Genomic DNA, 25,925 nt, shown 5'->3' on the forward strand with positions numbered 1-25,925 from the left:
CTTTGTCAGCGCTGGAGAAGCCTGGTAGGAATCAGCTCTGTGGAGCAGGTTAGTAGGTACCGAGGAAATCACCGAAAGCACTTTAAATCACCGGAAGCACTTTCTTTCCTGTTGATGCCATGGGTCCAAAGCGTGCCGTGAGCCGCCCCTAGGTGCGGGTCAGCGCCGTGGTTCTCGTGTGTCGCTGTCTGCCAGCTGTTTGAGCTACCTCTCTAGCTCCAGTACTCGGTTTTGTACCTCTCCCTTGTGGCAGGGAGCTTTTGCGTCAGCTTTGCCCGGCTGGAAGCAGGGAGGTTTCTCCAGGGGCCCTGCCTGTAGTGAGAGAGCAGGAGAAACTGGAGCGTGCCTCTGGCAGGGAGGGCAGCCGCTTCCCCGTGCTGCAGAGGCACAACTGCCCTCTAATTGGGGCCGGCTGCTGCTGGGGAGGCTTTAATCTCATAGCACCGAGAGGGGCTGGGGAGAGACTCTACCTGCAAACACAGGAGCGTTTCCAAGGCTTAGTCTCTTATTAGTTTTCTGTGAGCTTAGCCAGTGCTTCTTAACAGGCTTTTCTCCCCTATTAGTAATTGCCTCCTTCCTCCTGCTGTGGCATCCTAATAATTACATCAAGCACAGCAGAGCTTGCAGCCTTGGGCTTTGGACGTGTCTGTCCTTCTGCTTTCTGTGGAGTAGCATTGTGCTGAAGAATCCAGCGCTTGGTTCTCTTCGCTTTTCTCTACATAGATGAGAAGCTTAGCCCTTGTGCTTAACCTGACCCTGGTTTATTTAAAATGGAACAAAGCGAGCGGAGGGACAGCAGGTAGCCATCCAAATATCGTCAGAGGGTTTTTCAAAAGCATTTTAGTGGGAAGAGAGTTGATTTCTAGAATCCTTAGCTTTCTAGTCGGGGTGTGGGGAGGGGCAGTAATGGTCGTCGGTGACCTGGGGTTTCTCTGCACTCCTGCAAGGAGAGCATGCGTTGGGTTGCAGGAACTGGACTAGAAACCAAGCAACCTGCCTGGGCTGCCCTGCTGAGGTGGGTGCTGGCTCAAGCCAGGACTACCTGGTGCCTTCCCGTGCTGCTTGAAGTCTCCTGTTGTGTTTGAGCTGATGTCACTGATGGCTTGCGATCCTGCCACTCCTCCCCTTATTCCTGTAGCTACTCCAGATGCTTTTCCCTTGTAGTGACAGCCCGACCTGAAGCATCCTGCAGGAAGAACCTGCTTCGTTCTCTATCTTTATGCCTTTGTCCTCTCCTCACTCTTGTAGTGAACTCTTGCATCAAATTCCCACCTCAGCACTTTGCTTTAGTTCAGCTGGACCAGGCTAACTTAGCCCGTTCTTTGACAAGGTTTGCAAAGCCTCTGGAAGCAACGCGTGCAGTGCAGGCCCAGGAGCTGTAAATGGAAATGAATTAAAACTCCCTCAGCCTGACATCTAAGTTTATGAACTGCCAGGAGCTGACCCCCGAATAACAATGGAAGAGCCTCGGAGCCTGCTCTTCCCAGAAGGATCTGGGTAGGATGATGCTCAGTGAAAGCTGACACTTTCAGCTCACCTCCGTGAGTGTTTTGTGCTCCCGGGCGGGGGTGCAGGGCGGTGAAGAAATGCTGCCAAGAGCCGGGGAGTGAGCAGCCTGCTCCCTACAGATTATTCACCGTCTCCTCTCTACCTTGTGCTTTTGCTGAAGGGCTTAATGCTCGTACACTGCATTTCGTAAGTAATTCACTGACCCTGCTGCAGCACTTGAAGTGATGAAGTGGATGCAGAATTCTACCTCTGTCCCTTGTTTCCAAGGCAACCATCTTGCCTTCCTTCTCCAGAAGCGTCACACTTAATTCGTTCAGTCACAGATACGTTTGCAAGAGCTTATAGCGAGAAAGGGAAAGGCGCTTCCACCTCTTGTTAGCGGAGGCGCAAACGAACTCGCGGGGCTGGAGCTGCCTCCTGACCCCCGGGCGGTGGTGGCACCATCCCAGGGTCCTCCCGCGGAGCTGCCGTGAGGATGCTGGGCGCTTTGCCGTGCTCTTCAAACCCTGGGTGCTGAAGCCCTTGGGAACCCACCTTCCGTGCCACTGGGGGTTCCTTCGCAGGTGCTGAGCGTGCTCCTGGACTTCGATGTCTGGACTTTAGGCAGGGAGAGGGGTTTCCCTTACCCTGTGCTGCAGCGTGTGTACCGAGGGGCTCTCCCCATCCCTCGTCTGTGGTGTCATGCAGAAACCTGCCCTCAGTGTGGGGGAACACACGCTCTTCTCCTTTCTCTTCCTGCTGAGGCACCTGGGTCTGTCTCAGTTCCCTGTGGCAGGCGCATGGGAGGGAGTCTCTGCTTCCTCTACCCACGTTTTGCAGATCAGTTTCGTAACGTAACTGTCTGGTGTTAAAGGAACGCCAGTCGCCATCTGTGCACCCGACACCTCTCCTCTTCGTGGGAGTCTGAGCCGTGGCCTCTGGGTCTTGCATCAGCTGGGGGAAGCTGCTCCTCCTACCTGACACTGCTCCTCTTACCTACTGCTGGCTCTTAACGGACCTGGCTTGCGAACCTGAACGCCTGCTGATGTCCCAGGAGCTGAGCAGCGGTTGCAGGGATGTCCTGCCCCGTGCCTTCTGCGTCTGCCCGCGCAGGGCTGCTGAACGAAGCGGTTAGCTGCTTGTGGCGGTGCCCGTGACCTCCACGGTGCCGCGGGAGGTGACAAACCGCTTGCGACGGGTCCTCGCTGGCAGGGTGGCGATCTGCAGCTTGGCGTCTGGTTTCAGAGAAAATCGTCCATGCCCAGAACAAGCAAAGTGCAATGCTTGTGGCCTAGAATGGGAAGTGAATTAGCTGTGAGCGTGGGGAAGCTGCAGCTGTGCTTACTGAGTCTTATTTTAACCTTGCTTGTACCAGAACTTGAAAAGAGTTGAGTGGTGACTTCTGCTGTGAAATTTGGGCTTGGAAGCTGCAAACCAGACAGGATCGCTGTGCTTTGGTCAGCCCAGATCCCTTTTTTCATTCAGCCCTCGACCCTTGCTGTTTAGCTCCCTGTAGATTAGAGCAACTCGGGACACTGCTGCTTAGCGGGCAGGATCGCAGTTCCTGTTCGTGCTTCACAGGTGCACAAGCTTGCACAGTAGTAAGACACGGTCTCCACTACTGCTCCCTTCTCTTGGTTTCAAAGGCCTGGGAGTGGCTAAGAAATGCTCCACGGTCTGTATGAGGCAGGTTCCTCTACAGAGGGTGTTCAGTGCCAGCAGCGCCTCTGAGACCTGCAGAAGCTTGTGTGTTCCCTTAGCTGCTAAAGCAGCCCCTCGGTGGATTGCTGTTTGTGCCAGTGCAGTGGAGTCAGAAAACATCGGTGGAATTGCTTGGGAATAACTGGGGAACTCAGGCAGCAGCACTCGAATCCAGCCCGCGTCTTAGTGTCGGTGGGGAAGGCAGGGTGAGGGAGGGACCTTATCTCCTCTGCATCGCCGCGCTGTGGGAGCTGGCTGCTGCTTGGCTTAGTCAGTGGTCAGTAGCATCTCGAGCCAGATCAGGGCGTTTGGTGGAGCCAGCGGTCCTCAGCTGAACAGCAAATCTCCTCTAATCACGTTTAGCGCTGGTATAGAAAGCAGCATCCCTGCCCCTGCTGGAAAATTGCTTGCCAGGAAATACTCTGCTACTCCAGAAAGAATTGCTTGAGGCTCCTTCCAAGAGGTCTTTGATTTTCTCAGAACTTCAATGAATTTCACCGCTCACTCTCTAGCCTCATTACCATGTATGCATATGCAAGTATTTGAAATCACCTCCCAGAGGATGGGATCATGATGACTAGAGTACAGTGATTCAGGTTTCAGCTGTTAATAAAAACCTATTTTTACTCTCCTGGTAAGTAGGACAGAAGGAAAGAAAGGCAGAGCTGAAATACAGCACAATAAAAACACTCTGCTAGAGACTTGTAGGCTTTCTCCCTTTAAAATATTCCCTTCACTGGCAGCCGTTCTGATCTCATTTGTCCTGCGTGTTCCATCCTCCTCAGGTCCCTGGCATTTAGCTCGGTTCCCTCTAGCTCCAGTGCCCCTGGCAAAAATAGCTGCTGATTGTGTTGGGTCTTCTGTTCCTGTGCGAGATGATCCTGCCAGGCTGGAGCAGCCTCGGCAGAATTTGCTATCTTGGCAGTCGCTGCCTTGATGAAAGCAGTCTCCCAAGTAAAGGAAATCAAATGATCGAATTAGGAGTGTTGTGTGCCATGCACATCTCCGAGGAAGCCAGCCACAGGATTTGCTGAAGCTCTTGGCCCAAATCAAGTTACGCTGGACCTGCTTGCTTCCTGCTAGGCCAGGAGCTGGGGTGACCTCTTGTTTCGCTCCTGTAAGGCCGCTCCGGGAACCAGAGGGCAGACCTGACAAGTTGGATCTCTGCACTTTCCTAAAACTCGCTGCTTTCGCCAGTGCTCAGAGCAGAGCTGCCAGTAGGCGCTCAGCAGCGCTGTTTCGTCCCAACAGTTACGTTTCCATTTCTCTCCAAACTCCTTTCTTTTGCTGGGTAGCTTTATTGGAACACTGCTTTCACAGGAAGGGAATGTGCAGTGAAGTGATTTTTAGGCCTTACGCTGTTTTTGAGGTGTGTTTTCAAGGAGACCTTAAGCCGATTCCTAAGGCAGCGCCCGTGAAGGACGGGTCCCAGCGCCCTAAGTGACATCCAACCCCCAGGGCAGGCACAGGGGTTTGGTAGCGGTGCCAGTCAAGCAGAGGACCCCCCGGGGCAAGGTGTAAGAAGCAGCCTCAAGCGCCTCGGTGTGGCAGCCTCGCTGCTCACCGGGACACGCCGCCTCCAGAGGCAGAACAAAACCCCTCCAGGACAGGAGGGAGCGCCGGGATGGCAGCGCCGGACCTCTTGGTTTGTGGCCGCGGGCAGCTGGTTCTCCCTGCTGCCGGGGGGAGCTGGAAAGGCGTGTGAGAAGCACCTCGGTGCCGGAGGAGCTGCTGTTCTCACCCCCCTTCAGAGGGGGTTTCTGGGGGTGTGAGACTCCTGCGGTGCTGCTGGGAACCTGTTTCGGTGCCAGCGTGCAGCGCTCGTGGGTGTCCTGGAGAGGTCTGGTGCTGGGCCCCGCTATGGAAGGACAAAAGCTGTAAAATGCCACCCGTGTGGCTTCAGAGGTGCTGGCGTGATGCAAGCCTGTTGGACTCCTCGGTTAATTAGGGCCGATGCCCTTCAGTGGGCAGACGGTAGCACTGTGGCTACTGGTTTTAGTGGTAACGGAAGTCCCTTGAGACAGAGGGATGAGAAGGTAAGGCGTCTCTGCTCTGATCTTGTTGAGAACTGCCTGTTAAAAGGGAGCTTGGGAGTAAACAGCACTCTCCTTAGAATTACCTTCTGCAAACCCTTTTGCCTTGTCATGCTGGATTAGCCTCAACTTTAGGATGAAGAAGTTTCTCTGCTGTTGCTTTGGCAATACAGCTCGGGCAGGAGCTCGGGCTGCTCCGCTCGTGTGCCCTGACCTATGGTAGGGAACAGCGGCTCGCCTCTTGTGCCTTAGTGTGGTTGAGCTGGTGATGGAAAAAATGTTCTGTGCTCTGTTCCTTGCCCTGAGCCACCCTCCTGTGGGCGTTGTGCCCCCCAGGGTGTCTTGCAGTGGACGGCAACGTGCCAGCAGCTGGGCAGGCCTGCGAGGCTCTCTCCATGGCTCACAAGGGACCCAGGGGATGGAGCAGCTACACGGCTGCTACTGTCCCTGAGCTGTAGTCAGCAAGGGAAGCTTGCCTTTCTTGGCACCTTCCACTTGATTATTACACAATTAAAAAAATGCAGTGGTGTCAAACCAGCTAGGAAGTTCTCCTTAAGCAGACTCCGCGTGCCTTTGAATATTGGGGTGGAGTGGGGCCATCTCGTACTGTCGAGGATTTCTCCGTGCCTTCTGGAAAGTGAAGCTGTACTGATGAAACTGTTCTTGGACTCTTTGCAGTTGGTTTCGTAAGAAACATGCTCAGGCAGAGACTCTGGTGCCCATACCTCCCAGCCCAGAAACAAAGGACAAGTGGAGAAGTATGACGGCGGTGCCTTATCTGGAAGATCTGCATGGCTACAACGAGGATGAAGATGATGACTTGTATGACATTGAAGATGATATCATCTACACTCAGGATTTCACAGTACCAGGTAGGAGGGAGCGATGCTGGGATGAGAAGGGCAAAGTGACTGTTCTCTTGCCCATCTAAAGCCCTTTTTTGGGAAAGACCGTGAGGTCTGAATGCGTCCTTTCAGCAGTGGAGGAGAGTATTGATTATTAAGTGGTGAGAGTGACGCACAGTGAGTGAGCCGCGATGCTCCGGATGCCTTGGTCCTTTATTTGATCAGCCAGGATGCCCCTTCCTGTGCGCTGCCCATATGCTGAGTTCCTTCCTCATCCAGTAATAGCTTGCTCCTGCTGGACTCTGTTGTTCGAGCACACTTAATTCTTTTGGCCGGCTTTGCTAGACTCACCGAGTTATTTTGGAGCACAGCCCTAACATGACTCAGTGTTCAGAGGAGACGGCACATCTGGGGGAGAAGGGTGCTGTGGGCCGTGTGCTGAGACTCCTTTCTGCCCCACTCTTGGGAACGTGGTTGCCGAGTTGCCTCTTCATTGGGGATCTCCCGGTGTTTTAGGGTGAGCCAACCAGTAAGCAGGGGGGTGTGTCTGGTTTCACCTGTGCAGTTTTCACAAAGCGGTGGTAATCGAGAAGCCTGCCGTGTCCGGCCTCCGCACCGCTGAGCCCCGTAACTGGCGCGCAGAGGGCGGACGGGCACGTCCGTGGTGAGACTGCAGGCCGAGGCTGCCGGGCTCTGCAGTTGTGGTGGTTGTGCTGTGCGACAGAGGCAGCAGTCCTGGTCTCCCTGCCTCTGCTCTTGGTCCCGAAATCAACGCCCTGCGCGTTTCCCGATAAGTGCTCTCGCTGTGCTCTGGCCTGGTTTAGTTGTTGTTTTGGAGGGAAGGCTTCAAGCGCTGGGTGTCGGGGTGGGAGCGACTGGAGGTGTCTGGGGCTGACCTGCCCTTGTGACGAGGACAGCCCCAGGGCCTGCACTTCAGGACTAACCAAACTGCCGTAGTTTTTCCTGAATGGCGGCTTGGTGGGTTTCCGTGGATTGAAGTAAAAGCAAGGTCTGTTCTTCACCTGTGCAGAAATCTCATTCCTGAAGACCTTGGTTTTCTCCTGGTTTCCTGGTTAGGTGAAAACTTTTTTTTTTTTTTTGAATCACCAGCACAGAAGAACACAGCATCAGGCCTTGAGCTGTAATAAGCCTTAAATTGCGCCCAAAATTCCTTGGGGCAACAGCTTGAATCCAGATTGGCCTCCCAGGCAGGGCTTTCCGAGGGGAGAAGGGCTGAGGCTGCTTTAAGCCAAGCTCTCCGAGGCCGTGCCTCAGGGCGCCTGCTGTAGGACGTCCCCGTCCCGTCCCCAGCAGGGTCCAACAGATACGTAGGGGGGTCGGAGGTGGAGCCTGCCAAGATGAAGGGAGCCTCATCAAAGTGGAAGATCTGTTTCCAAGTGCTGATTCACTGGAGGCAGTCGGGTAATTTATAACCTTTCCTAATAGAGCCGGTGTCCCGGTGCCAGCTGGGTGACCTGCAGAGCTCCGTCCTTTGCTCTCTTACATCCCACAGACTTGCTGCTAGAGTCTGACCGGGGCCAGAGCTTTCCTCTGAGCCTAGCGGAGGCTTTTTGAAATGAGGCATCCTTTGAAAAATGTGCTGGGCTCACTGAAGCACATACCTGACTGCCAGGGCCTTGCTAAGGAGAGAGGCAGGAGGGAAGAGGACTTGTCAGAGGTTACCCACTGCCCTGTGCAAGGGGTGCTGCCAGCAACAGCCCACATGTAAGTGGTAAAGATGTGGAAAACGTGCGCAGGCCTTGACAAATCCATAACCAGCATCACTGACACCCCTTTCTAATTTGACGCTGTCCTTTCTGAACTGGCTTCGGGAGGTGAGCGCAAGGTAGGGCTGGCCGCTGTAACGCCGGGCACACAGCTAGCCCTGGGCCGGGCGTCCGAGCTGAGAGGCTCTGGGAGAACAGAGCCGTTGCAGTCAGCGAGCGACCGAACCTGCGAGCCCACAGGACGGTGCTACTGCTTTTGGTGTCAGCGTAGAGAATGAGCCGTGCGTGTCTCTAACGGTGCCATTGCTTCCCTGTGCGTTCCCAGCTGCGGAGGAGGAAGCTGAGGCAGGGCTTGAAGGAGAGAGCAGAAGTTGTGACGAGCTGTCTGGAGAGGAAGCTGTGCTCCCGTCGGCCACGGGCACGGAAGAGGAGCACGAAGCTTAGCCTAGGCCCCAAAGCGCTGCCCTCGTGGGCTTCCCGTGGCCTGAGCTCATGGCAGAGGCTGGAGAGTGCAGGACCAGCTCCTGGCATCCCCCACACTCCAGCAGGATCCCTCCTGTCTCAGAGAAGGCTGTCTTACTGCAAAAGCAGATAACTCTGTTCTGCAAGGGAGTCATTCCCTGGTTTTTGGCTCTGTATTTTAACCAAAGGCTAGCCAAAAAGGTGCAGCGTTTTGTGAGCCCTTCTAGAGGGGGTTACTCTGCCTGCGCCTGCAGACCTGCCGTGCCGAGTGACCTCGTGCAGAAGTGTTCCTGTCCGTTCTCACTCTGGTTCAAATGTTGGATTTCTTTAACTTTCCTAGCGATGGTCAGCCTGTTGCTGCCTGGTTTGTGCACTTCTTTGTGATTAAAACACGGAAACTTAGGAAGGCTTGTAAAATTGGAGCGGTGGTGTGCCCAGCAGGCCCAGGGGAGCGACCTGGCTCCTCTGCCTGCTGCCGAGGGTCTCTGGCCTGCAGCTGGGCATCGCCTGCTGGTGGCGGTGTGCTTGGGGAACCGCTGTGCTCTGCGGCTCCTTTGGAGCAAAGCAGTTAGTTAGTTAGTTAGTGCTGAGCCCCCCCGTGCCCTCAGGTGCCACCTCCCTGCTCTCAGCCACCTCCCGCCCCGGGGAGCTGGGGCTGAGCCCGGGGAGACGGGACAAGTTCTTCCCCTGCAGCCAAGCCACCTCTGGCTTGTCCCTCCCTACAGAGGGCAGAAAGCGTAGTCCAGCGCGCCCCTAGGTTGCCAGAACAGACTCGATTCAGACCAAAGCCCTGGAGGGCTGAGAGCTGCCCTGCTGCCGTGGGTCAGGCTCCGCTCCCTCCTGCTGGCTGTGGTGACGGTCAGGCTGCTCGCGGGACTTGTCAAGACCTCTTGAAATAAGGCTAACAAAAAAGGGGGCTGGTGTGGTAGGACAGAGAGGTGCAATTTACAGCTTAGGGGCTTGCAATGGGCAGGAATCCCCCCACCCCAAGTGCAGCACCTCTCCAACAGGCTTCAAGGAGGAACAGGGCTGAGGAGGAGCCCAGCAGGGGAGCAGGCTCCTCCGCTGGGTTCGTGTGACAAAAAAGGCTGGGGGCAGCCTGCACGGAGAGTAAGCCTTAATCTGCCTTTCCCAAGTCTTCCTGCAGGATTCCTTGGATGTGCCCAGCTCCGTGCAAGTGTTACATTGCTAACAGCGATGCCGTATTGAAATAAAGACTTAAAAAAAAAGGGAAAGAAAGAAAAACCACCTTGTAAATGAGTGATCAATTCAGAAAATGAGTGATCAATTCAGAAAATGAGTGATCAATTCAGAAAATGAGTGATCAATTCAGAAAATGAGTGATCAATTCAGAAAATGAGTGATCAATTCAGCTGGGGCTCTGCTGGGCAGCCGGAGCCGTGCAAGTGACTCAGAGGTGGGAGTGGGTGTTCAGGTTGGGAGGGAAGAAGAGGGAACCTCGTTAAATCTCACCTTCCTCAGCGGAAGAAGGGGCTGTGAGAATGTGCTTTTATTTTTAAAGGGCTATTTAAAGGTTTATGCAGCTCTGTGGAGAGCCTTAGACGTTATAAACCCGCCTCAGTCGGTGTTAAACGTCTCAGCCCGGGAAGCGCTGAGGAGAGAAGAGCGTGGCGCTGGGCACACGACAAACCCCCCGCCCCAGAGGTGCTGCCCTCGTACTCGGAGAGAGGGAGCACGCGGCACCGAGGGCTGCGAGCACCTCGCATCTCCCTGCTCTGTGCTGACCGCAGGTAGAGGCTGCGCTCTGCTTTTTTCCTCCCCTCCCGTTAACCCCTGCAGCCCGGTCCCGTGGTGGAGGCAAATGGCTGCGGAGCTCGATGCTGGTTTGGTTTTTTGTTTTTTTTTTTTTGCTTCTTTCGGTCTGAGGCTGGAAAATGGGAAAATAAAGGCAGGGCTGGAGCCTTTGGGTGATGCCTGGCGCCTGAGGAGGTGCCTTCCTCGCAGCAAATCGTGTCTGCGTGCTTGTGCCTGGCAAACCCGGCAGTTCAAAAGCTCTCCGCGGTTTTATTCTGAACCATTTTTTTGCGCCTGAATGAGCTGGATGGAGCCATTAAGAAATGTGAGAGGGGGCAAGGACGAGCACGCGTGTTCTCAAAGCCTCGTCCCTCCTCTTATTGATTTTATTTTTAGCCCTGTTCAGCCGATAACGGTGCGGTGGGAGAGGGCTGTGTGAACAGCCCCAGCGCTGGGTCACCGCCTTCCGCGGGGGCAGGCAGTTGCCAAGACTTCATCCGATGGCGAATTTTTATTTTCATTAATTTGAACGTCAGCAACTGTCATTGGTGAAGGAGGTAAAATTAGCTTGCAATTCACCCTCCCTCCTCGGTATCCATAATAGGCTCCTGGGATTGTTCTTTTCAGGCGGGGTGGGAGGGGGAGGAGGCAATAGTCACACAAAAGACAACTGAACTGTTTAGGGTGGGTTTTTTTTCTTCCCTCCCCAGTCAGAAATGTTAATTGACTTGGCCCGAGTTCAGCTGAAGGAGGGGAAGGAAAAGTGTTCAGCTTGGCTTTGAAGGGGGTTATCGGAGTCTCTGCAGACGTGACAATATTGGGGGGGGGGGGGAAGAGGACAGACCCTGGGCTCGGTGGGGGCACGGCCAGGCTCTGCGGGTCCCGGGCTGCCGTCCCACCAGGGGCTGAATTCCTGGAGGAACTGGGGGGGGTCCAGCGTGTCCTCAGCCTCCGGAGGGGCCTCGAGCCTTTCCTGGCAAATCACCCCCGCCTTTAAGGGGTCGGGAGGTGGAAGCTGAACGGATCAAGGGCGGCTCCCTTCGTGCACAGCCTGGGCCCGTGGGTACGGTTGGGGCTCCTGAGCCCCGCGCGGCCTCAGCAGCCCCCTCCAGGCAGCTCAGGGCCGTGCCGGCCGGGCACCTCCGCTCCTGGAGCCCCGGCAGGAGTCGGAGCTGCATTTCGGGGGGGCACGGGGCCGGGCACCCCTCCCTGAGGAGCGCAGCGGGTGCCCAGCAGCGCCTCTGGGGGCAGCTGGCGCCTGGCGAGGCAGCAGCTCTGCCCTGCTCCGGGCAAGGAAGGTGGGTGCTGGGTGGGTGCTGAGGGCGACTGAGCCCAGAGCCCTCCGCGGCCCCTCGTGGCTCTCATTTCCTCTTCCTCCTGAGGATGATGAGGAGGAGGAGGCCTCCCTGCACATGGCCATGGGCTGTAGCAGCCACGCAGGGGTGCAGGAACGGAGCAGAGCGAGCGGAGCCCGTGCAGCGCCGAGGGGGGTGCGGGTCTGAGGGGGACCCCGCTGGGACCCCGCTGGGACCCCGCTGTCTTCCTCGGGCACCTCTCCCCCCCGTGTCCCCTTCCTCCCCACGCAGTGGGGTGATCGCTGGCGCAAGTGGCGAGATGACGTGCCGCTCGGCCTTGGCGGAGAAAGGATTGAGCATCCTTTAAAGAAAATTATACATAATCGTCTTACAGCCTTCGCTTCCACTCAGCCCTCTGAGTCATAACTGAAGGGCCCTGGAGCGTGACGTTCCTGCTGGAAGGAAATTGCCTCGGCTGGATCCGGTGGGGGGAGCTGGGAACCTGACGGATCCTTCCAGCAGCCCCCATCCTCCTTCCATCAGTCCCAATCCTTCCATCGGCCCATCCGGGGGACGCGCAGCGGTGCCGTGGGGAGCGGGGGGCGATGCGCGCAGTGGCATCCCCTTGTCCCCCTCATCCCCTCCTGCTCCAGCCAGGGCTGTGCTGGGGGGGTCCTGTGTCGCTCCCTGACCCCGGGGCTGTGACCTGAGCCCTGTCCAGCCGCGGTGGCAGGCGGATCCCTCGGGAAATGGCTCCGCAGCCGCCGTGCTGAGTCGCACCGAGCTGCTCCTGCAGGGGGGACAACGGGGGGACAACGGGGCTGCTCCGAGCAGGTGGAGCGCGAGCCGTGCTCCTGCTGGACATCCCCTCCAGGGGCCGGGGTGTGCCTGAGCTCCTGGGGGGGTGCCTGAGCTCCTGCGTGCCGTTCAGGGTGGTCGTGCACCTCTGGGGGTGACGCCGATCATTCGGTGCGGCGTCAAAGCCAGGTCGGTGCCCTACAGCCCCGCTAAGCCCCTGGGAGCCCTGCGGGGGGGTGCACGGGGCTGGGACTTGTCCCCTCTAGGGAGAAGGCCACCGAGGGGAGAGGAGAGCAGCCGCTGGGGCTGGGGGCATGGGGTTCCCCTGCCTTGGGGGCCTGCGCCGGCCATGCCCGCGGCCCTCGGTCGTTGCCTCTGGTTTCTCGTGCACCGCCAGCCGCTGCGTGGCAGAGAGACGGGGCAGAGGCAGCCCTCGCTCGTGCGCCTGGGAGGGAGGTGAGGTCTCGGGGCTGTGCCTCCTGCGGTCCTCGAGGGCTCTGAAGCCAGCCCTGGCTCGGCTTCCGGCGACGGGAGGCGCGGGGCCGAGCAGAGGCGATGCCCCGCTGGGGGGGCGGGGGGGGAAGGCGGCTGCGGGGCTGACGCCTGGCTCCCCTTGCAGGACAGGTGCCTGAGGAGGAGGCCGGGCAGAACGGGCAGAGCCGCGGCCGGGCGCTGCCCAAGGCCGTCTGCATGAACGGGACGGAGCCGGGGCAGCTGAGCGCCAAGTCCAAGGCAGAGCGGCGGGCCAGCGCCTCTTCCAACCCCTCGCGCAAGGCCTGCTCGGCCAGCAGCAAGATCCGCAAGCTCTCCACCTGCAAGCAGCAGTGAGCCGGGAGCGCCCGCGCCCCGCACAGGTACGGCCGCGGTGGGTGGGCGCCCGAGGGTGCCCCCGGGGGCGTGCACGGGGTGGGGTTTGTGGCCCCGGCTGGGGTGAGGGGGGGAGGTCTGGGGGCGCCCCTCTCCTCAGTACCAGAGCCCCCCACGTTCTCCCCTGCGCTGTTCCCGGCGTCGCCGCCCTCCTGCCTGCGGGGAGCGAAGACCCCAGGCCGCAGGGGGGTGCTGAGCGAGGGGCAGAGCCTCCTGGGGGGGCTCCCAGGGGTCCCCCCAGGGCCGGGAGGTGCCCAGCTCAGCCCCGGGGCTGCACCGGCCGTGCCCAAGCCCCGTCCTCCCCCTGCTCGGGCGCCCAGGGAAGCCGAGAGCCCTCCGTGCTCCCCCCCCTCCTTTTTCCGGCTCGTTCCTCCGCTCTGCAGCCCTGTCCCCTTCTTCCCACCCCTCATTCATAAGTGAGCCAGCGATGACTCACGCTCAGCGCTCATCCACCCCCGTCCTCACGCTTGCGCTCGTCACCGGCGCTCCGTGGGGCTGAGGCTCTGTTATCTGTTTGGATCACGACCAGCTTTGTGGTGTGAAAAAAAGCCAGAAATAAAAGCCCGTTCCTCCCCCTGCAGCTGTCAGACCCGCGCTCAGCCCGGGTGGCAGCTTTCATCTTTAATTCATGGCGGGGAGTGAGTCACCTGCGCGGGGAGTTACTGCGCTGCCGGCAAATGCCTCGGCTCCGGGTCTCCCCGGGGAGCTGCTGCTCCTCGCGCCCCTTCCCGCTCGGTGACCACAGCCCGTGGGGGGGCTCGGCTCGGGGTGGCTTTGGGGGTCCCAAGAAGCCCGCTCAGGTCATCGCCTCCGCTTCCCTCCCGGGTGAATCGCAGGGACGGGCAGGGTCGCGGCCGCCTGCTCCCGGCGCTGCCCTTCCCGTGGTGCCATCCCGCGGGGACGCCACCCGAGGTCTCCGCTTCCTCCTCTCCATTTCCCTTCCCGGCTTCGGGGCCGGGTCTGGGGCTCCCCCACCGAAGGGTTGGGCAAGTGCTCGCCCCCTCCCCAGCCCCGGGGCTGCTCGCACCCCACCGCCAGGGGCTGGGGGGGTCCCCAAGGTGCCCGCGGTCGCTGCAGGGGCAGAGCTGGGTTCGGGCCCCGCTGCCCTCCCCAACCTCCTCTTGTTTCTCCTCCACGCAGCGTCCCAGGGCCTGGGCCGCCCGTGCCCTGCGTCCTCGCCCACCTCGGCGTCTCTCCTGGGAGCGGACTGTGCTTGCGACCCAAAAACCAAGGAAACCGACCGAGGAAAACGCCCCCACCCTCCCCGCGGCCCCCCCGCTACGGACAGCGCCAGGAGCTGATGGGGCGAGACCCCCTCCCCGACCACCCCGGACGGAGAAACCTCCGGCTGCGAAGATGCTGCCCCCCCGCCCCAATCACTCTTTGCCAATCAAGACACTGATTCTGTTTTTAATTTTGCGATGGGAAGGGTGGGACGGGGCCGGGGGGCGGGGGGACCTGCGCCCCTCTCCCCGCCCTGGCTGTGTAGAAGTCGTGCAAAGCCATTGCCGTGCACTTTATGTTTTAGACTACTGTTATATATTATATATTTTCCTCTTTTTTTTTTTTGTTTATATTTGCGGTATATTTAGAGATTCCTACACATCGTGATGTGTTTAAAATAAACCAGATGAGGAAAAAAAAAAAAAAAACAGGTATTAAGACAAAGCAAAACTCTATTAAACCTGCATGCTGTAAAAGGGCTCGGAAAAGGGAATGGGTGCGTTCAGCGTATTTTTTTTTCCTTTTTTTTTTTTTTTTTTAAAGAAAAAGAAATAAAGTGAAAACAGAGAGGTGGGTTTCACGATGTCCTTCCTCCTGCCGCAGGCGGGTGCCGGGGAAACGCGCCCTGCCCGGAGCTGCGGTGGGCGAGCAGGGGAGGAAACGGCCCGGCGGGGGCAGGAAGGCGAGAACCAAGCTCGGAGAAGTCACAGCTTTGTTGTTGTTGTTCTTTTTTTCCTCCTTTGTTCATAGACTTAAAAACGCTGAGTTGTAGTCGGGGTCAGTGCTTTGGACAGAGACTTGCAGAGGGGAAGGAGGGACCCGGCCTCTTTACTCGCATGCAATGGGGGTGCCACGGAGGGGGCGCGGGGCAGGACCGCGGTGCTGAGGGGGGGCCCTCGGCTGTGCCCCGTCCCGCCCCGCTGCCGAGCCCCCCCCGTAACACAGCTTGGGCTTTTTTCTCTTTTTTTTTTTTTCACCCATCCATTGAAACATAAATAAATTAAAAACAAACCAAACACAATAAAAAGCTAACCCAGGAGCAGCAGCATCCACCTCCGTAAAAATCAATAAATAACCTCTGAGTGCGCTGAGCCCCGGGGGGGGCGGGGGGGGTCACCCATGGCACGTGCCAGCCCGCCCCCCCCCCCCCCCCCCGTCTCATCACCGTGTGCTGGGAAGGGACAGCACCGGGGACAGGCAAAGGGTGGCCCCAGGGGGCTCCAGCCTCCCCAGCCCCCAAGATGCTGCTGCTCTGGGGGCCACAGCTTGCCTGGGCCCCCCCAGGGGATGCACAGGCCCCCCCCCAGCATCCTCCTGCGCCGGCACAGCAGCCCCAGGCCCCGCTTCCAGTTCAGGCCCCAGGCTCCCCGCGGTGCCGGGGCTGCTCGCGGGCACGATCCCTGCTCCCCAAATGACGGCTCCCGTGCGAGAACAGTCCCCAGCTGACGGAGCGGCCTTATTGCTTGTTAAAAAACAAAAACAAACCCAAAAAACAGCGAGAGGGGAGAGCGTAGCTGCTACACAGCCCTGCTGCGAGGTAAGGAGTAGGCCTCAGCTCGGTTCGGGGGTTTTATTAGCAAAGTCCCTCGGCGCCAGCCTCCTGGCACGCGCCCTGCTCCACCTCTGCGCCCTGCCGGCACCCAGGGCCCGGCGGCTCCTCGCTCCCGCGAGCACCGGGGCTCGGCCACCCCGCGCTGCCGGCCCCCCGCGGCGGGGTGGGCACGGCCAGGGGCCCCCACGCGCCCGCCTGGCCTTCCCCGCGCCGGGGCCGCCCGTCCCGTGGCGCCCCGCGTGCCGCGCACCGGCTGCTCCCCCCGCGCCCCTTGCCGGGGTCTCTGCCCCCTCGGTGCCGGGCTTAGACGGGGCTGTGGTCGGGGGGGGCGTCGCTGGCCGCCACGGCCACCGCGCGCTCCGTGCTCTCGGCCGCCTTCCTCAGGTGGCCGTAGAGCCGCTCCTCGAGGCCGCCGGTGATTTTGTCCATCAGCTCCGAGCCGGGGCCCAGCCCCAGGCACTGCCCGGGGCCGGGGCAGTCGTCCCCGCCGGGCTCGGGGCTGGCCTTGGGCTCGGGGGCCGCCTCGCCGGGCTCCTCCACGATCACCTGGATCTCGGGGTCGGGCAGCGGCGAGGCGCTGGGGCCCCCCTCGGCCGCCTCCGCCGCCTCCTCGTCGCCGGCGCTGACGATGCGGGGCAGGGGGCTGTGGAAGCGGGCGTCCAGGGGGTAGTTGGCGCTGTCCCCGCGGCGCAGGGGCGTGCGGTGCCGCTCCAGCGCGGGGTAGCGCACGCCGGGGTCGCTGTACTGCTTGGCATGCTGCCACTGCTTGCGCAGGTGGGCGCGCGAGCGGTGCTTCCCCCGCAGCGGCGACTCGTCGAACTGCGGGTCGTGGCGCACGAAGGCGTTGAAGAGCGCGTCCGTCTTCTCGTCGATGCTGTAGTCCCGCCGGGGCGGCGCCTCCCGCCCCGCCAACATCTGCCCGTACGGGGACCAGGCCAGGGGGCTGTGGGGACGGAGGGGACCCCCGCCCACCGCGCCCCGGGCTGCGCTCCCCTCGTCTTCCTCCTCCTCCTCCTCCTCTTCTTCCTCCTCCTCCTCCTCCTCCGGCTCCCGGCCCTCGAAGCTCTCGAAGATGGTGCCTTTCCGCCCCGCACTGGTGAAGCAAATGCGCTTCTCCGAGGCCGTCTGGTCCTTGGGGTGCCCCTCCTCGCCCCCCCGGCTGGGCGCCTCGATGGAGGCGTAGCCGCTGTCCATCTGCAGCAGCTTGCGCGTGCCGGGCTCCGACTCCTCCTGCTTGGGCCGACCCCAGAGCTTCTCCTCGGGGCCTTCGGCCTCGTCCAGGGAGGAGGAGGGGCAGGGGGCCACGCCGCCGGCGGAGGAGATGCTGTCCCCGCCGTCACTGCGCACCGAGTCCTGGTCGTTGCTCCGCTCGGAGGAGGCGTACAGCTCCAGCGAGGCGCGCAGGCTCCAGATGTCGTGGTAGGCGCTGGGCTGCTCCGGGGCACCGGCCTCGCTCGCGCCCCCCTCACCCGGCTCTAGCCTGCGGGCACCACCGGGCGTCACGGCAGGGACGGGGACGGGGACAGGGACAGCCCCGCACGCAGGGGAGGCACCAGCTCAGCACCCGCGGGCTTGGTGGCAGCACCTCGGTGCCGTGTGGTCCCCAGGCCCCCTGCCCACACCCCGTGCCCCTCGCCCCAGCTCCCATCACCCCAGGCCCCGCCGCCCCCCCCCCGAAGGCAGGGGACCCCCATGCACCCGCCCCGTCCCCTCTATCTACTGAAAAATACCTGCCGAGAGAGGGTGGGGGGCTGGCGGGGGAGGGCAGGAAGGGGCCGCCCGCGGGGTGGAAGGCGACGTCGTCGGTGCGGGCGATGTACTGGATGATGTCGGTCTGGTGAGGGTCCCGGTCCTCCTGGTCCATGCTCTCGCTCGCCGCCCGCTGCCGCTGGAACTGGCGCCGCTTGGGGGACCCTGGGGGGGCGCAGGGCAGGGGTGGGGGCACGGTCGCATCCCTGCGGGGGGGTTCCCCCGCCGCCCCCCAGCTCCCACCTCTCGTGTCCAGGCTGGACGCCCGCTGGGTGCTCTCCAGCTTCCACTTCTTGATCTTGAAGTAGGGGCTGGCCCCGTCCAGGCTGGCGTGGCGGCGCAGGCGGGTGAAGAACTGCAGGACGGTGCCCTGGGGGGGGGCTGGGGGGGCGTCCCCGGGGCTGGCACTGCCCCCGCCAGCCCCCTTCCCACTCCTGGGTGCTGCGGCAAACTGGGGGCATTGGGGGGGGGGGGGGGGCTGTGAGTGCCGGCTCTGGGTGCAGCCAGGCACGGCCCCCCCAGCCCCCCCCGGCCCCGCTCCTTTGTCCTCCTCCTGCAGCTCGGCTGCGCGATGCACAAATGGCCCCTGGGGCAGGGGATGGAGACAGGGCAGGGGGGGCAGAGCCTATTTCTAGCTGGATGCCCCCCCACCAATCCTAAAAGCACAGAGCAGGGGGGCCCAGCAGCGCCTCCAGGCATGGGGCCATCCCCGTGCTGTCAGACTGGGGGGAGCAGGACGGTGCTGAGCCCGCTGAGCCCCTGCCCCTGCCCCTGCCCGCCCCAGCCCCCGGCCCCCACCCCGCACTCACCGAGGGTCCCTCCCCAGAGTCGGAGGAGGCGGAGGGGCTGGCCTCGGCGAAGCTGGTGTCCACGGTGGAGTTGTAGGTGTCCCCGGGCAGCGCCGAGCTGGGGCACACGGCGTGGCTGGGCAGCGCCGGCTGCGGCAGGGCCCCCGCGGGGGGCTGGGGGGCACAGCTCGCTCAGGGGGCTTTGCACCGGGGTCGGGGTCCGCTGCACCCCACAGCACCCACCCCTGCGTCCCTTCCACTCCCCCCAGCTGCATCCCAGCGCGATGCCCGGTCCCTGTGCCGCCCCCCCCCCCCGCCCCGGTCCCCAGGGGGCTCACCTGGAAGATGGCGAGGCCGGGCTTGGGGGGGGGCAGGCGGGGGGTCATGGCCAGGCTGTTCTCGCTGGACTCGCACTCGTGGATGGTGACGATCTTGAGGGCGGGCGGCGGGAGGTGCAGGTGGGTCAGGCGGGCGTTCTTCAGGTGGTGGAAGTCCCCCTCCGTCAGCGTGTACCTGCGGGCACGCCGGGTCAGGGGGCGGCCCCAGCCCCCTGCCTGCCCCCCCCCCCCCACCCCCCCCCCCTGCAGACCCCCCCCCCGCCCGGCCCTTCACCTCCTCCCCTTCTCCTGGGTCTTCTTGCCCTGGTCGTAGAGCGCGGCCTCGTTGAAGGAGACGCGGCGGGCGGTGGAGGAGCTGGAGGACAGGAACCGCTCGGTCTCCACATCCCGGTAGCTGGAGGACGAGAGGCAGTCGGGGTCCTCCACTTTGATGGTGATGTCTGCGGAGAGGAGTGGGGGGGGGAGTCAGAGCCACCAGCCCCCCCCTCTGTGGGGCATGCTGGCTTCCCAGCTGAGGCCGGGCAAACTCGCTGCCCTGCTGGGACAGCGGCTGGGGGGTGCAGGGGGTGCGCTGCCAGCCCTGCCCCAGCACCGGGGCACTGCGCCGTGAGCAGGACCCGCTGTGCCCCCCCCCCCAGGAGCAGCCGGTGCCACGGGTGGGCGATGGGCGGCAGCAGCACCCCCAGCCCCAGCGCAGCGCTCACCCTGGGCCGGCTGCGAGTCGTCCAGGTAGCTGGTGTTGGTTTTCTCGGGGTCATCGCTGGCCCTGCGGGGGGGGAGAGGATGCTGCGAGGTGCCCCACGCCGCGGGGAGCCGTACCGGCACCGCGAACGGCGCTGGGGCCTCGCGCGGGGCCCTTGGCGGTGCCGCAGAGCCCCGGGGGCAGCGGCACCACCCGTCCCCACGGACCTGGAGTGCCGGCGGTCGGCCTCGCAGCAGCGGCGGCAGATGATCAGGATGCCGGAGAGCAGGACCAGGGTGCCCCCGATGAAGATGGAGAGCAGGGCGAGGAGCAGCACGTAGCCATCCTGCGGGGACACCTCGCCGGGCACCGCCTGCGCGGGGAGAGACACCGGGGGCTTGGGGGGGGGGGGGACACGAACACGTGCTTTGGGCTGGGGGGGCCCCTCCCGAGGCTGGTGCTGAGCGCTGCTCCCCCGAGATGCTCGCGCTCCCCCGCCGCCCCCGGGCCTGCTGCCGGCTGCGGGGACCTGCCTTCACCAAGGCAACCGCAGCCGGGGGGGGGGCAGAGCCGCCAGCGGCCCCCGCGCCCAGCGGGAACGGGGACAGGACCCCGGCCCCTGCTTTTTGGGCACCCCCGTCCCAGCGCTGCGAGCCCGGAGCTCGGTGTCTGCGGGGGCTGAAGGGGGCACGGGGAGGCGCCGCCGACCTCCGGGAGCGGGTGACGGCGGCGGGACGGGGGGACGCTGCCACCCCCATCCCGCGCACCGACCCCGTCCCTGTCCCCGTGGCCGCGTCCTGACTCTCCCTGTCCCCGCACCCCGGGCTCGTATCCCACCCCAGTCCCTACGGCCGCATCCTGGGCTCGGCTCCCACCCCCGTCCCCGGCCCCCCAGCCCCACGCAGACCCCACAAGCCCCCCCCCAGCCCCCCCCCAGCCCCCCCAGGCCGTGCCGCTCACCGTGGCGCTCTCGGTCGCGTTGTCCCAGGGGGTCGGCTCATCGCTCATGGTCCGAGCCAGCCCGGGCGCCTCCTGGGCCGCTGCGAGACAAAAGGGGGGGGCCCCGCTGGGATGGGGGGCACCGGAACGATGGGGGGCGGGGGGGGGGCTCCTGCCGGGCCCCGGGCCCTGCCCGGCACCGCGGTGCGGAGCTGCCGGGAGGGACCGGAGGGGAGGGCCGGGGATGAAGGGATGGAGCAGGGTGTGGTCAGCACGGATGGAGGCCGGGGCGAGGATGGAGGCCGGCACCGAGGGAGGCCGCCGGGCCCCGCGGTGGGGTTGGGGGGGACACCGGGAGGGGACCGATCCTGCCCGGGCTCTGCCTCCCCCCCCCCGACCCCCCCGCAGCCGCTGCCCCCCGCGCAACGAGCGGGGGTGGGCGGGGGGGCGGCGCTGGGGGGGGGGGGGGGGGTCTGAGTCAGCCCCGCAGCGGCTCCGCCACCGGGGGGGGGGCACCGGGGCCCCACCGGGGAGGGGAAGGGGCCGGGAAGGGCCGAGCCCCCCCCCCAGGCAACGGGGCCGGGCGGACAGACGGACCGGCAGATGGACGGACGGAAAGCGGCGGCCTTCGGGAACCGGGCTGGGCCCCCCCCGGGCCCCCCCGCAGGGTCCGCGGGGCCGTGTCCGTGGGGCCGTGTCCGTGGGGCCCGGGGGATGCTGTCGCCGTGGGGAGCCGCGTGCTCCGGGCGGGGGGGGCGCGGCAAAACCGCCCAAAATCGGGGCACGGAAAAATGTGAATGGAGCCGGGGGGGGGGGGGGGGCAGCGTGGGGAGGGGTTACCGGGGCACCGGGGGGCGGGGAGAGCCCCGAGCCCGCACCGGCCCCGGGCATCCCCCAGCCCTCCCCCCCCCGCGACCCCCGGGGGCTCCCCCCACGACCCCGGCCGGGCCCGTGGAGGGCGGGGGGGGCCGCGGTCCCGCGTGGGGCGGCCCCCCCCGGGTGGGACCCGGCTGGGCGCCCCCTGCCCCGTGGGGGGGGGCGTGAAGAATGCCCCCGCTGTTCCCCCATCATGGAGGAATTCGGTCTCCATGGCGACCCGGCGGGAACAGGCCGGCCATTGTCTGGACAGCGGCGGGGGGGGGGCCGCGGCCGGGCCCCCCCGGGCTGTCCCCACGCCGGCCCCCGGGGGCACCGAGCAGGGCTGAGCCCCCCCCCCCGCGGGGCACCGGGCGGGGGCGGGACGGATCCTGCCCCGCTGCCCCCCTCCCCCGAGGCTGCGGCACCCCCCGGGACCCCCCCGGGGGGCTGCACCCGGCCTGGGGAGGGGGCTGCGGGCAGCCGGGGTGGGGGGGGCTGCGGGCAGCGCCGGTGACAGCGGGACGGAGCCCCCGGGAGCCCCGAGCGCAGCGGGCGGTGGGCTTGGCTGGGCCGGGCTCCCCCCCCTCTGTCGCGCCGGCTCCGTCTGTCGCGATAGCGGCGGGGCCGGACACTCACCTAGAGCCGGGGCCGGGGCTCCATCGCCGCCGCCGCGCTCGGTGCGGCCCCGGATTTATGAATGAACCGGGGCCGCCCCCGCGCGGCGCGGCCGTCACGTGGGGACGGGGCTGCCCCGGCCCTGCCCGCACCGGCACGCTGCCCGCCCCCGGCCCTGCCCGCCCCGCAGCCCCTGCCCCGCAGCCCCCGCCCGCAGCCCCTGCCCCACAGCCCCACCTGCCCCCGTCCCCCTGCCCGCTCCCAGTCCTGCCTGCCCTGTAGCCCCCTGCCCTACAGTCCCCAGCCCTATAGCCGCCTGCCTTATAGCTCTATAGTCCCCTGCCCTACAGCCCCTTGCCCCATAGCGCCCTGCCCGCCCCATAGCCTCCTGCCGACCCCATAGCCCCCTACCCCCCCAGCCCCCTACCCCCCCAGCCCCCTGCCCACCCCCCAAACACCACAGCCCCTCCCACCCCCACCAGTACAGCCCAGACCGGTGCATACACCCAACCGCCCCCCCCCATCACCAAACCGACTCCGACCCTACAATAAACACCAGAAATAAACACCGGGGGGGGGCGGACCGCGCGGGAGAACTACATCTCCCATGCGCCCCAGCGGCCCGCCCCGTGACGTCACCCGCCCGGCGCCCCACGGGCCGTGTAGTCGCGCGGCGCGGGGCGGGCCGGGAGGCGGCGGGGAGGACTACAGCTCCCGGCGTGCCCCGCGCCACCCCCCCTCCGCTCGCCCTTGCCGGGCCCGGCCCGTGCCCGCCGCCGCCGCCGCCGCCGCCATGTTGTGCGCCCGCCGCCTCCTGCGCCTCGCCGCGCTGCCGCCGCCCCGGGCCCGCTCCTACGCGGAGCCCGCGGCCGGGCCGGCCGCCATGGCCTTCACCTTCGCCTCCCCCACGCAGGTAGGAGGCGGAGGGCGGCGGGCGGCGGGTCCCGGGGCCGCGGTGACCTCGCAGTGTCCGCCCGGTCCCGTCCCGTCCCGTCCCGTCCCGTCCATCCCGGCCGCTCTCTCCCCGCAGGTTTTCTACAACGGCGCCGCCGTGAAGCAGGTGGACGTGCCCACCCTCACCGGCTCCTTCGGCATCCTGGCGGCCCACGTCCCCACGCTGCAGGTCCTCAAGCCCGGCGTGGTGACGGTGTACGGCGAGGACGGGACGGCCACCAAGTACTTCGGTGAGGGACGGGGACGGGGACGGCGATGGGGGAGCTGTCACCGGGCGCCGCGGGGCCGGGAGGGCCCCATTTGGCTCCGGGGGTCCCTGCCCAGCGGCTGGCGGAGGCACGGCCGGCTGGGGGCCGAGGTCCGCTGCAGAAGAGGGGGCTCGGCGCAAGGCGGTTGTTTGGGGTTCGGGTTTTCTTCTGCTCAGAGGTCACTGGATCGTAGAACCATAAAAAAGCTTGGAAAAGACCTTCAGGATCATCTGGTCTAAGCGTCGCCATCCCGTGCCAAACCATGTCCCCAGGCACCATGTCCTTTCCCTTGCAGAGCTTCCTCTGCTTTACCTCTCTCCTAGCTAACCCGAGGCTGACGCTGCCTTGGGGCTTGGGGAACGTCACGGGAGGGCTTTGAGGTTTTGGTTTGGCAAAGGGAGCTTGGGGCTCCCCATGGTCGCCTCGCCAGAGCTGCCCTGCGCGCTGACCCCCCCGGCAGCCCTGCCTGACGCCGCTGTGCCTTCGCAGTGAGCAGCGGCTCCGTCACGGTCAACGCGGACTCCACGGTGCAGGTGCTGGCGGAGGAGGCGGTGACGATGGACATGCTGGACCTGGCCGTGAGTACCGCGTCCCCGCAGCCAGGAGGTTTTGCTCCCCGCTTCTCTCCTGCGGGGCGCTCGTCTCGGGAGCTTCCTGTGGCTGCGAGGCGCGCACCAGGACCCGGGGCTGCGCCTTCACCCCCAGCTTCCCCGTCGGCGCCCACCGATGGGGATCAAAGGCTGCTCCTCCCCGGCAGGCTGCAGGGGGAGGAAGCCGTGCAGTCGCGAACCCTTCCCCAGGCCACATCCCTGCCCTCAGACAGATGCTGATCTGGCCCCTCCCCACCCCTCTTCATCTCGGGAACAGCTTTTCCACAGCAGGGCCTGGTGATAAGGTGCCTGCTGCCAGCCCGGCACGTAAACAGGCTCCTGCAGCCCGCGTGGGGCCCCGTGCGTGGGACTGACGACTGCAGCGTGTTGGGGGGGGTGATGATTTGAGGGCTGTGAGACAGCCACCCGCCCTGCGGTGGTCTCTGGGTGACACATTCCTTGTGCTCTCGTGTTCAGACTGCAAAATCAAACCTGGAGAAGGCCATTTCAGAGGTGGCTGCCGCGTCCGATGAAGCTGCTAAAGCAGAAGCTCAGATTAAAGTAGAAGCCAACGAAGCCCTTGTAAAAGCCCTGGAGTAATCTGGTAAGCGTCACCTACGTCCTCGCTGAGACTTCCAGACCCGCTCTCAGTCCTTGCTCCCTGCTGCCCACGGGGAGCTTCCCCTGGCCGTAGCCAGGCTGCGTGGGGGGCCCTGAGGGCTTGTGCCTGGCGTTTCGGGAGCGGCGACACGTTTCGGGAGCGGCGACACGAGGGCTGCCCCTCTCGGCCCCTCCGTCAGCGCCAGGGGAGGCGGCGGGGCCCTGCTCGGAGCCGTCCCGGGGCCGCTAGATGGCAGCAGGGCCCGGTGCTGTGCCGCGGCGCTGGAGCGGGCGGCAGCCTGCGGTCACGAGCGGGGCCTCGCCGCTGCCTCCAGGTCCCCGCTGGGACAGGCAGCCCGGGGCTGGCCGCGCGAGCAGCCTGCGTGCCTGGGGCCCCGGAGGGAGTGGTGCGGCCTCTGCTCCGCGTACACTCCCTTCCACTGCAAACAAACAGCTTCTGTCTCGGGGGAGGCGAGGCAAGGCTGCTTACCTCGTGGCCCATTTTCTCTGTACCCTGCTAAGACTCTGCCTCATCTCTTTTCTTCCCACGTGCTGGCAGCTGGAAGGCTTTCTGCGCGGCAGCGTGCGCGCTGTGCCTGGCAGGTGAGTCACGGAGCCTCAGACGGCCTCTCTCCGGAGCAGGTACAGCAGGGCAGCAGCTCCCCCGTGTCTCCCCGATCTATGCTCCCTCTGCTCTTTGGCCCTTGGGGTCAGCTCTGAGAGTTTGCTTGCAGCCATTTAGCAACGCGAGCGAGGCCTCGGGTCAGGATCCTGCTCCGCTGAGCCCACCCCGCGTTAAAACCAGCTCCGCCTCTGTGTGTTGCAGGAATCCCACTGTCGCTGCAGAAAAACCCCAGACTGTCCTACTTGTTCTGGCTTCCCCGTTTGTACAGATGGTGCGGGACAAATGGAGGCGGAGAAACCGCTCTGATCAATTAAAAGGAAATGCAATCCTCTCTTGTGGCACGTCACCTTCTTCTGAGGCGTCAAACTGCAGCTCGAGCTGCGCCGGCGGCTGGGAGCGTGGGGCAGGGTCAGTCGGGGTGCGGGCGCTGTGCTGAGGTGCACCTCCAGCACCGCTCGGGGTTCTGCTGCGCCTTCCCATGGGAGATTTTCACCCCGGGCTTATCAGGCAGATTTTATAGCTCCCTCCCTGTGCTGTCAGCCACCTCCACTGCCAGTAATCCACCTGGACAGCAGGATTAGGGCAGCGCGGGAGGAGGCATCTGCAGGGCAGCGCAGGTCTCTGCCAAAGGCTTCCTGTTGTGCCTCCCCCGCCCTGTTTTCGCTCAGCCTCCCGGCTCCGCTGCCGCAGGAATCGCGTCAGCCCTGCTGTTCCTTCGCGGTCCTTCCTGCAGCTGGACAGCAGCTGCCCAGCTCTGCCCCGTTTCCCCGCTGCTGCGGGCTGTTTGCACGCGCGGGTGGCGTGCGGAGCAGGGGGAAGTCTCCCTCCGCCCCTCCGAGGCAGGCTCGGTGCGAGAGGGAAGCAGATGCTCTGCTTGGTGGGAGCCTTCCCTCAGCCTGTGCGGCGGGGCGGGGGGGTGCTGGCAACGCTCTGCTGGAGCTGCCGGCTGCTTTGGGGCTTCCCAGCACAGCCCCAGCGTCCTCAGTGCCGGGAGGAACCCGGAGCTGCTCCCCTGTCCGCAGCGAGCTCACCCGTCCCCGCGTGCCCCGCGAAACGCGGCGCTGCCGGGAAGGAGCAGGTTGGAGCGAGGGGCCCGAGGACGCGCATCGCCGCCGGCACCAGCCAGCGGGGCTCCGCGCTCGGTGCCGTCCTCCCCGCGCCTCCCAAGGGGGGATTTCGGGTTCCCGCTGCT

At 64.3% G+C, this 25,925-nt stretch overlaps 3 protein-coding genes across 5 annotated transcripts in view; 2 read left to right on the forward strand and 1 right to left on the reverse strand.

Moving 5' to 3' along the window:
* The window catches only part of STK11 (serine/threonine kinase 11), a 39,054-nt gene extending 23,379 nt beyond the window's left edge, over positions 1–15,675 (forward strand). The window contains exons 8-10 of one of the 2 annotated variants that reach the window (XM_080565832.1): positions 5,901–6,094; positions 12,724–12,958; positions 14,112–15,675. In XM_080565832.1, coding sequence (XP_080421958.1) covers positions 5,901–6,094; positions 12,724–12,932 — 403 coding nt within the window. In that variant the 3' untranslated portion in view covers positions 12,933–12,958; positions 14,112–15,675. Of the gene's footprint in view, positions 1–5,900; positions 6,095–8,119; positions 8,610–12,723; positions 12,959–14,111 lie in introns of those variants that run through there. The other variant, XM_080565833.1, reaches the window with a different exon arrangement.
* On the reverse strand, positions 14,521–21,880 carry CBARP (CACN subunit beta associated regulatory protein). The gene is made up of 10 exons (XM_080565824.1): positions 21,738–21,880; positions 20,265–20,344; positions 19,532–19,677; positions 19,327–19,388; positions 18,897–19,062; positions 18,623–18,797; positions 18,306–18,458; positions 17,740–17,947; positions 17,478–17,661; positions 14,521–17,227 (listed from the first exon to the last, which is right to left on the reverse strand). Exons 2-10 carry the CDS (start codon positions 20,310–20,312, stop codon positions 16,051–16,053), a joined length of 2,319 nt encoding a protein of 772 aa, XP_080421950.1. The 5' UTR covers positions 20,313–20,344; positions 21,738–21,880; the 3' UTR covers positions 14,521–16,050.
* A 428-nt stretch (positions 21,881–22,308) lies between these two features.
* On the forward strand, positions 22,309–25,064 carry ATP5F1D (ATP synthase F1 subunit delta). Of its 2 annotated transcripts, XM_080565846.1 has the most exons (6): positions 22,309–22,629; positions 22,747–22,900; positions 23,408–23,496; positions 23,986–24,112; positions 24,668–24,711; positions 24,935–25,064. In XM_080565846.1, exons 1-4 carry the CDS (start codon positions 22,324–22,326, stop codon positions 24,106–24,108), a joined length of 672 nt encoding a protein of 223 aa, XP_080421972.1. In that variant the 5' UTR covers positions 22,309–22,323; the 3' UTR covers positions 24,109–24,112; positions 24,668–24,711; positions 24,935–25,064. The 2 variants fall into 2 exon arrangements, with proteins under 2 accessions (XP_080421972.1, XP_080421973.1); XM_080565847.1 differs by lacking the exon at positions 24,668–24,711.
* The last annotated feature ends 861 nt before the right edge of the window (positions 25,065–25,925 follow it).

This window comes from Anser brachyrhynchus (genome assembly GCF_964034855.1).
Source record: "Anser brachyrhynchus genome assembly, chromosome: 23".
In the NCBI taxonomy this organism is placed as follows: domain Eukaryota; kingdom Metazoa; phylum Chordata; class Aves; order Anseriformes; family Anatidae; genus Anser; species Anser brachyrhynchus.

What these genes read in the sequence shown, in the direction of transcription:
- CBARP (XM_080565824.1), bottom strand. Translation starts at nt 20,312, where the DNA reads ATGAGCGATGAGCCGACCCCCTGGGACAACGCGACCGAGAGCGCCACG. An exon ending in ACCCAGGAGAAGGGGAGGAG is followed by an intron (nt 18,798 to 18,896) that starts GTGAAGGGCCGG and finishes GCGTGCCCGCAG; the next exon opens with GTACACGCTGACGGAGGGGG. An exon ending in GTCCAGCCTGGACACGAGAG is followed by an intron (nt 17,662 to 17,739) that starts GTGGGAGCTGGG and finishes GCGCCCCCCCAG; the next exon opens with GGTCCCCCAAGCGGCGCCAG.
- ATP5F1D (XM_080565846.1), top strand. Translation starts at nt 22,324, where the DNA reads ATGCGCCCCAGCGGCCCGCCCCGTGACGTCACCCGCCCGGCGCCCCAC. An exon ending in CCTTCGCCTCCCCCACGCAG is followed by an intron (nt 22,630 to 22,746) that starts GTAGGAGGCGGA and finishes CTCTCCCCGCAG; the next exon opens with GTTTTCTACAACGGCGCCGC. An exon ending in GACGGCCACCAAGTACTTCG is followed by an intron (nt 22,901 to 23,407) that starts GTGAGGGACGGG and finishes GTGCCTTCGCAG; the next exon opens with TGAGCAGCGGCTCCGTCACG.